Genomic DNA, 10,000 nt, shown 5'->3' on the forward strand with positions numbered 1-10,000 from the left:
CCTTAACCTAATTCTGTGGATTTGTTGTTTCCAGACAGATCCTGGAATTGCTTTCTTTCTATTTCCATGTCCAATTGTGTGCCGTGTCACAGCGTACGTGTGCAGCCGTGTTTGTGTGTGTTTGCGCACGTGTGTGTGTGTGTGTGTGTGCACGTGTTTGGGCTTTTCATGTCTTCTCACAGTCCCTGTACAGCTACAAACAGACAGGCCTGTGTGAGTAGCAGGGCATGCTGTGCTGTCAATCAGTGTGTGTGTGTGTGTGTGTGTGTGTGTTAATAGGGGCTGTTTGAGGGTCCCCTCAGTGCAGTGATGGACAGCTCAGTGCTTTTCTCCAGGCTTCTGCTCTCTGCTGAAGTGGCTTGATACACACCTGCCAAAACACACACACACACGTAGACATACACACACAGAAACACACACACACATTCACGTGAATGCACAAGATTTGTTTGCTTCTGATTGTCATCTCTCAGCTGCAATGGCAGTCTTGTATCCTCTCTCTAGTTATGGTAGCTAGAAGTGTGTGGGGGTGATTATCATTGTTTCCAGGTAGGTATGGAAAACAGGTTTGACCAATCATGCAGAATGAATAGCTCCGATTAAATATCGGGATGAAATAGGATTCTGCCGTTTTTCATGTCTCATACCTTCCTTAAGTGGAACCACTTAACAGATCAATTGCTTTTTTGCCACTAATTCCAATTAAAGTGTAAGACGATATAATGGAATTGCTGTGTAATTGTTCAGAAAAATCTCTGACAAGCGGCTGGTTTCCTGCGAGAAGAAGTGTAGCAGCTTGCATATTTCTGTGTGAGTGCACAGCACCACCAGATGAGGTGGGAAAACCCAAACCTCTCAATCTGTTACCTGTCTCTGCCCCTGTCCTGTCCCAGTCCTGTACTGTAAACACACACACACACACACACACACACACACACAGTCTTTCTGTGAGACTGTGGTCTCTGTTATGCTGTGTGTGTTTGTGTGTTTACTTTCCTGCTGTAACTCTCTCTGCAAACACTGCTCCTTTAACTATACTATAAGTTGACTTACTGTACTATAAGGAGGCAGTCGAGTGTGTCCATGCTGTAACAGCGTGAATCCTTCCCTGTGGCTCAGGATGGAAGAAGCTCCCTCCCAGAGCTGTCGATGAGAGTCTGTTTGTAAATCTCCACTTGTGTACCTCTCTCTCTGTCCACAGACCACGGCGCCCCCCTTCACCCCCTCGCCCACAGAGGGCCAGTCTGCCGGCCTGGTGTCCAACTCCCCCGTCCTCTCTGGCAGCTACAGCAGCGGCATCTCGTCTCTGAGTCGCTGCAGCGTCTCTGAGGCGTCCGGTACCGAGACCCCTGCCCCCGACCACCCCCACGCCGCCCCCGCCCTGCCCAACTCCGTCTCCAGCGGATCGGACGAGCTGATTCGCCGGGAAAACAAGACGCCGCCCCCCTACAGCGTCTACGAACGGAACAACCCTCGCCGGCCGGTGCCCCTCCCCCACAGCCTGTCCATCCCGCCCCAGGCCGATGCGCCTGCCCTGCCACCCAAGCCTCACCAGCTCCGCACCAGCAGCATGAAGCTGGACCCAGCCTCGGACCTGCGCCGGGCGGAGCAGGTCCCCAGGCCCAGGCCCCTGCCCAGGAAGGTGTCCCAGCTATAGAGCCCTGAGGGAGGGGGTCAGAGGGAGGGGGTCAGAGGGAGGGGGTCAGAGGGAGGGCGTCAGAGGGAAGGGGTCAGAGGCCCTGTCTGGTGGATGGAAGACACACACTGGCGTGTTTTTTTGCACTTTTTATTGATCTCACATTCTTTCTTCAGTTGTTGCTGGTTTGGTCTTCAGGGGACCTTGGACTGAGTCATTCCATACTTTTATCTCCTAGCACAGTAGATCAGGTCACCATGGCAACTTTAACTTCCTGGAAGTTGACTGGAAGATCCTAGAAAAGAAAATGCATTTTAATAGACGTAATAATCCCAATATATGTATATATTGGTTCTATATAAGAAGTGTTTTGCCTTAAGTATTTGAAACAGAGTCTTTTTATTCGTGAGTCTTGCACGTTTTCTGAAGTACTTTTCTACATGGCTTCAAGGTGCTAGAGGTGGCATTTGCATTTCAGTGTATTGTGGTAGCTGGGGTTGCGTCCTATGACTGATCACCAACTGGCAGTTTAACTGGAATAGGAAGAAAAACAGTCACGTGACCCAGTCTTGGAATACTCCACTTTTTGTTGTCATGACAATAGTATAAAAATGGCATATCCACATATTGGTGGGTTATAACAGCACAGCATGGAAGTTGATTCTGCACAGGTGTAGGTGTAGCTGAAATTGTGAAAAGACCACTCTTGTACAAGTCAAATTGATCTTAGATATCTGCCTGGTCTTTTTCCTTTGTCAGTATGAGAAAAGACCTTTAAAAGAGAGGAACAGTGTCATGAAAATTAGGCACTCAACAATCCCCTCCTTCAATAATAATCTCTTGACTTTCCTGCCAAATCTCGGTCAAGTCAAGCTTTGAGACCTTAATAAGCCTCTTTTCTCCATATAAACCTCCTTGCTCCATCATCCTGTCTCTTCTTATACACATGGTAAAATACAGATATAACTGGGCTGTTTTCTGTTTTGATCTAGCCATTTCCTGTCAGAGTGTTAGCTGTGGACATACCCAAACCCTCTTGCATGAAGTGTAGATGTACATGGTGTGGTGAATCTCTAGGGTTTACCAGGTATTGTGCCAAAGGAACATGCGCAGAATGCTGTAATGGAACCAGAACTTCTTTGCAAAAACCATGGAAGTGGGAGCTAGGACACAGAAATTAACTGAGAGTTCCTGATTTTGTATTTCTAAGAATGAAAACAGCATTGCCTTGAAGGCTATTACTTGTAATGACATTATTGTTGTGTCTGAGAATGGCCATTTTGGACTGTTATCGACCTGGCCGTGGACATTTTAGATAAGCACACTTGAGATTAAATCAACTGTAGTAATATAAACAGAAGTTCTGTTATGAAGGGCTTTATGGCAGAACAGTGAATGAGCTTTCCTCAGACCATCCAGGGGATTTGAAGTACAGTGTGTAGAATAGACCACGTACCCTATATCTCCTACTTCCAATCTTCAGACTGCCAGGACCCATACCAACACACGCATACACTGATTTTGTAAATGTTTTAGCAGAAAATATTGATCACAGTTTAACTTGGTGCAAACAGTTTTTTGAAATTAACTTCAGTATTGTTTGATTGTTTCACTTTTGTATGGTTAATTTCCAATTTGTTGTGAATTTTTTAGATTAAATATTCACATTAATCAGTACTTGAGAAATTGTAAATTATATAATGAGATTGTTGTAATTATGCCAAATATTGTACCTTTGTGTATTACTATTATTGTAAATAAGGTGTTTTTAACAAATGTAGCTATAACAAATTTACAGCTTTGAATGTTAAAACCGCAAATTATTATTGTAAATGTTAATATTTTATGTTGTGTGTGTAGTCAAACCTAAGGAAATGCGTAACTACACTTAACACATTTACATGCTCTATGAACTGCCCTATGTAATAAAAATAAATTTGATCAAGCAGGTTGACTCTCAGTCTACAATAGAATGTAAATAAATAAGTGACCTCCAGAAAAAGGAGGAGCCTCGGCTGACCTCAAATCGTCTTCTAGTCATCTCGTGCGTAGGCCTACGATTACACTTACAGTTGGCCTGGCCAACCCAAACTCAACATGAATCCCACAATTCTTATTAATTTCACTGAACATGAATCAAGAATCAGAATGAAGTCGAAGCTCCTGTGTGATACGAAGTAGGACAGCACCGTCACAGCTGGTTAATCTGGGCCATTCCCGAAGAGGACTCTGGAGGGTGGGCCATGGCATACTACTGGAGATGATGCAGTCAAACTGGAGACTTCTACATAGAAACTGATTGTTCTACCATTATTGCTGTCTTCAGTTTTCTAAGAACACCGCTACAGGATGAGTGAACGCACTTTAAATGTTCGAGATAACCGACGAGTTCTGACGACCTTGACCGTCTGTATTGTGATGGTGTTGCATTTAAAAAAATAAAAACCGGTGCGTGTGCAGATATTAAAGAGACGCATCTCCACGGTGGACGTACGCTACAGCAGCGAAGTCGTTGCAGCATCCCAGCGACTGTTTGAAGCTGTCTAAAAGTTGCCGCGTTAAACCCCCAACAGGTTTGACTGGAAAGGAACTGTGTCTGTCACTCCAGCGGTACAAAAGACTCGAGGTTGGGGAAAAGGTGACACGTGCACAAATGCCTCGTTGTTGCTGGAAGGGACATACTGGAAACGTGTAAATATTACCAACCTGCTTGTCTTCATAAAGGCATGAAGACGTACATATTTTAGTGGCGGGAGATTGTACTCCCACCGTAGTGGAGCTGAGGATAACAGTTTAGCCCTGGTTTTCTGATGCTAAGCATCCTCTTTTTATGAGCATGGTAGGTGACAGAGATGAATTAGCAGGGGAGTAAGCTGCTAGGTATTAATTTAAAGTTGCCTTGGGCGTCTTTTGGAGAACACACAGCCGCAGAGAAGCCCATGGTGTTTGTCTCGCTGGGTAAATCTCTCTGGGATTGAGAAGATGGAACAACTCCGCAGGGAGCAAATCTCCTGAATTTCAGAGAGGAAGAGGTAGGAGGTAGAGGAAAATAGAGCAGAAAGGAGAGAAAACCGGAATTACAGATGGTTTCTTTATTCTTTGTGCTCCGTTTAATCAACTTTGTTGTTGTGCTCTTGGCTGGATGGGGAGTGTATCTGACAGTCCAGGCTGTTACCATGGCATGATGAGACTGACAGGAGATATCCTGTGGAGGTGTCCCCAGTGGGAGACTGTCGCTATGGCTACAGAGGGAGTCACCTGCCAGATACACCTGGTCACACTGTTGAGGAGTAGACACAGAGACCGACTTATTCCGTTTCCATCCTATTCTGCTAAATGCATAAATGTACCATGTTTCACACTTCCCCTGTGTGCTTGAGCAAAAACATTATATGAACATTCACCCTGCACTTTGTAAGTCAAGTACCCTCCTGGCTCACTTTAATAATTTCACGCCTTCATATTCCATGCCACTATACAGGACCAAACATGTTTTATTCAGACGCTGCTGTTTCTATCAGTAGAACCAGAGGAGTGGTATATTGCAGTTCAGGTAATTTGACTGCGAACAGGAGAATGTAAATTGTGGGCCTGCTGGGCTGACCCTCTTCGGAGCCTCTGAGAGAATGTTCTCTACGGCACTTCAGCCTCTTCCATTACTCCTCTTCAGGCCTCCTCACTGACTCACCCTCCGCAGTTGTCGATGAGAGGTCATGTTTACCGGCCTCTTATGCCCACCGAGAGCTCTCCTCCCTGGGGCTTTTGACTACCATCCTCCCCTGATCTGGGAGCTACCAGAGAATATTTGTATATTTTTGTATTTTTTTTATATATATACAATATTTGTATATATTATCTCCTTCACTGTAAGAGAATCTAAGCTGCTCCTATCTTTCTATTTCTATTTCTCTTTCCCTATCTCGCTCTTGCTCTCTCTCTCGCTCGCTCTCTCTCCACCGTTCTCTGGGAAGGACCTTAGTCATGGCTGGTCGACCCCACTTTGGGACCCATGTCTGCCACATGTATGCCATAACCATCACACATTGTGAGTTTTTTATGATTATGTTATTTTTGTCCTGAGATAAAACCAAGGCCAGTCTCAGCTAGTGGTGCTTTAGAGTTACAGTATCTAAACAATGGACACAAGGAGCCATTTTTGTCAAAAACTGAAAAAAACTTGCTCATGTTTATTGGTTTGATGACTTCCCCAAGCTTTCTGTTTGGTTTGCTAGTGCTGCCTCGGTAGAAGCTGAGGCAGAGGGCTACGGAGCAGGGTGTACTCTGGGACAGGGATGACGCCTTGCCTGATCACACCAGCCTGTCCTCTGTGTGGGAATTAGCCGGCAGCTCTCAGCTCCAGACAAGCAACAGAGAACAGCTCTTCCGGAGATTCTCTGTGGGATTGAACACAAAGTAGGCCTTATCGATCTCACTGGTCATGTCATCAAACAGTATGTGGCTGGAATCATCACCACTGGATTCTCATAGGCTCCCAGAGGTTCTGGCTCCATGTTAACTTCCCATCTCGTTTGGTTGGGCGTAAACTACACAAAGGAGATGGAATGAGTGATAAATGAGAGAGAACTAGTATAGTTGTTATGCATATGAAATATGTGAGACCATTCAAAACACCAGTTAAATTTACTACTTCAGTTGCTATAACCACCAGCTATAGCAAATGTACTGTACTGTACTCTCCTAGTGTCACCCCCCCCACACACACACACCCACACACACACACACACACACACACACACACACACACACATCCATGTCCGACAGGTCTCCAGTCTTAATTATAGTCTTGTCAATGTGGCCCTCCAGGTTGCTGCCTCCCCCTGTCAGGGCTGAGGGAGGCCTTATTGATCAATAAGACCTTCTGAGCAGAGCGGCCCAGATTGGCCCCTCCGTCCCTCCGTCTAGCTCTGAGCACCACAGGCTCCACCTAGAACCCCAGACTGGAGCAGGCCTTGTGACGGACCTGCTGCTTGACTGTATCCACAAACAGACAGAGGCAGGAAGGGAGGGAGGGAGGGTCAAGGGAGGCAGAAATGGATGGAGAGGGGGAGCGTGGATGGGGGTAACGGAGGGTTGGACGAAGGGATTTGAGGAAGGGGGGAGGGAGGGAGAGAGGGAGGGAGGGAGAGAGGGAGGGAGGGTCGAGCGGTGATGGGTGGCGCTCTGGGGTGTGAGGTTCCTGCATGGGGCTATGGCCTGCTCCATCTGTCTCCATCAGTGAGGAGAGTGGAGAGGGCTCCAGCCAGCAGGCCCTGCGAAGCACCAGCTGCTCGATGCTGCTCACACAGAGCCTCACCGACTAGCAGCTCTGACATATTTACAGTGCAGAGCACTTAGGCCCCAGTTCATTTCATTTTGGCCCTAATTTACACTCTCTCTCTATCACACTCTCTTTCTCTCTCTTTCCTTTCCGCCCTTTTTTCTTTATAAAAATACACAAAGAGTAGGGGTATCTGAAGACCTTTCTCTGCGATCATCTCATGGTGAGATAGGCTCCTGCGCACTGTCTGGAGTGTGAAGCTGTGTGTGTTCGTGAGTGTGTAGCTATCTACCGGTTGTTACTCTGTGTTGACTCAGTCAGGGTGATAATTGACTGCAGTTTGTTGTTGTGAAGGAGGTGTGATCCATCTGAACTTCTGAGAAAAGAGACCAAAACACAGCGGTTCTCCCAGCAGCCCTTGCAGGACATCAGCTTGCCCTCGCTTCTGCAGCCACCACCGAGTCTTATCATCACCACCGTTGCCATAGCACCAGCACGTGAAAGCCTGTCTCGTGGATTGTGCTCTTTCTTTATCTCTCGCTCTCTCTCTCTCTCTTTGAATTCAGTTCAGTTTAATTCCTCCTATCCTCCGCTCTACCTTCCCCTCTATCTCAGTTTCCATCCTTTTGTCTACTATCTCCTCTAACGTCCTTCTCCTCCCCTCTCCCTGTCTCTCCATCTACCCTCTGTCTCAGTGGGCTGTGTCAGGCCTGGCTGGATTAAAGGAGACCTTCTTAAATGTCAAGGATACAGGGAGGGAGAGAGAGAGGGAGGGAGAGAGAGAGAGAGAGAGAAGGACCCATGGAGTGCCCAGGATACCTAAATCAAAGTGACACAAAAAACCTTCCTCTCCCCCCCCCCCCACCCCCTCCCTGTGTGCTTCAAATGTTACAGTGATAAGAGGCCCCCACTCCCCCTGGTTTTTACAGGGGAAGGGCCCACCATGTTGGAATGGACAGACAGCCAGGATTCTCAGAGGAACGTTAGACCTGTGTTTAGCTGGAGACAAGCTCACACACACACCCAACACACATTCACACAAACTCATGCGTATTCTATAGCGTGAAGATGCCCTGGAAAGTCATTTCACACCAACTTAGAGCTCTGTAGACATCGAGTGATTTGAATTGCGGGAACATTTCCCCGCTGTAAATGTCAATATAAACAAGCGGTAGACTCTAGTGGAACAACATCCCAATTCCCCATGTAAAATATATGTTTGTGTGTGAAACACAACACACACACACACGTTGTGTAGAGAGCACCATGTTTGGCATGTTTGTCAGGGTGCATGATGGCGGTGTGTCATCAAGGAAATGATGTGTTGTGTCTCAGACAGGAAGGGCTGTCTGGGTTCCCTGCATACAGAGGAACAGGGAAATACACTCCAGTGGAGTTGTTACGCTACAGGAACCCTGGTGGTGTGTGTGTGTGTGTGTGTGTGTGTGTGTGTGTGTGTGTGCGTAAGACTTTGTGTTCATGCACATGTGCACATGCTTGTGTGGGAGGGGGTTGCCCAACTACAGTACCCCTTGTTGTGTGTTGACGAGGTTTCCGTGTGTGTGCGCACATCATCCTGTGTACCTGCTCGACAGTGCGTGTCTGGCAGATGTACAGAGAATGAGTAGATTGTTTGTATTTTCGTGCCAGAGAGAGAAAGAAAGAGGGGGAGATCTGAACCCTGCCATCAGCAGCAGTTCAACAGGAACCTGTTTGACATCAGCTGGAAGGAGTGTGGTTTGCTGCCTCCCTGACGTCCTGGCCTGCAGGTGAATCCAGAACGCTCAACACATCACAGTTCAAACAGAGGAGGAAGCCCTCTCTCTAACTCTGTCTCTTTTTTTTCTTTTATCTCTCTTTGTGTCTGTTGCTATCTCTCTCTCTTTCTCTCGCACGCTTTCTCTCTTTCTCTCTCTCTCTTTCTCTCTCGCGCTTTCTCTCTTTCTCTTGCTCTCAGTATCTCCCTCCCTCTCTCTCTCTCTCTCTCTCTCTCTCTCTCTCTCTCTCTCTCTCTCTCTCTCTCTCTCCCCTATCCACCCACCAGTCTCCCCCAGGGGTGCATCACCGTGACAGAAACTAAATGCCCCAGATCGTTGGGACTATTAGACCATCTGGCTGATTCACAGGCCTGTTTGTGCAGTCACTCTCCAAACTCCGCTGTTTGGAAATAAGAGTCTAAAGTGTGTGGATCAGTGCCGGGGTCAGGTGGTAGCTCCCTATCTCACCCCCTCCCTGTGGCTTCCACCTCTTCTGAAACCGCATGGAAACATCTCTCCTTATAAACTCTTACTCCCCCTTTACATCATTTTCACTTAATCGTAGTCTTATTTCTCCCTCTCTCCCTCTCTCCCTCCCTCCCCCTCCCCCTCCCCCTCCCCTCCCCCTCCCCCTCCCTCCCTCCCTCCCTCCCTCTCTCTCTCTCTCTCTCTCTCTCCCTCTCTCTCTTTCTCTCTCTCTCTCTCTCTCTCTCGATTAGCCAAGGCCCGTAAGCCATGTTCCTCCCCCTGACGATGCAGCCATTTTGAGATGTGCAAAACATTGCTGCTATTGCATATGTGAGAGACAGAGTAGCATATGGGCAGAGGAAGGTGGATCTCAGAGGAGGGTTCTAACCTTTTAAATGTTAATTATTATGATCTTTCTTTATCGGGGGAAACAGCCCCAGCACTGTATATAGCATCTGCATCAATGTGTGATGACCCATTACAACAGCAGGGTTTTAGATTGTACAGAGAAGGCATAGTGGGAGATCTCCCTTGTTAGCAGATCTCCATTGCTATTCCTCACAGCAGCCTGCAGTCTGGTAGGCCTCATGGACGTGGAGACACACACAAAGACGTAAACAAGTGAGGATGACAACGATGGATCTTTTCCCCCTTTTTCTTTTTATTCCCTCTTTTTATTGCCTCTCTCCGTCTCACTTTCTTCTGTAATGTACCCACCCCCTTTTCATCTCTTATCTTTGGACCTTTTTTTCAGCTATCTTCCTCTCAAAAAAAACTGGTCTCCTCTTCTGTTCCTCACTTCTCCTTTTTTCACTTTTCACCTGCCTCTCCTCTGCTCACCTCTTACCCTCCCTCCTCACT

The 10,000-nt window shown here is 47.1% G+C and overlaps 1 protein-coding gene across 1 annotated transcript in view; it reads left to right on the top strand.

Annotated features, from left to right (window-relative positions):
• dock4b (dedicator of cytokinesis 4b) overlaps positions 1-1,691 on the top strand; it is a 75,132-nt gene extending 73,441 nt beyond the window's left edge. The window contains exon 52 of the mRNA XM_084701617.1: positions 1,202-1,691. Coding sequence (XP_084557743.1) covers positions 1,202-1,657 — 456 coding nt within the window. The 3' untranslated portion in view covers positions 1,658-1,691. The remainder of the gene's footprint in view (positions 1-1,201) is intronic.
• The last annotated feature ends 8,309 nt before the right edge of the window (positions 1,692-10,000 follow it).

This window comes from Hypomesus nipponensis, chromosome 7 (assembly GCF_054491055.1).
Source record: "Hypomesus nipponensis isolate SF chromosome 7, ASM5449105v1, whole genome shotgun sequence".
Taxonomy (NCBI): domain Eukaryota; kingdom Metazoa; phylum Chordata; class Actinopteri; order Osmeriformes; family Osmeridae; genus Hypomesus; species Hypomesus nipponensis.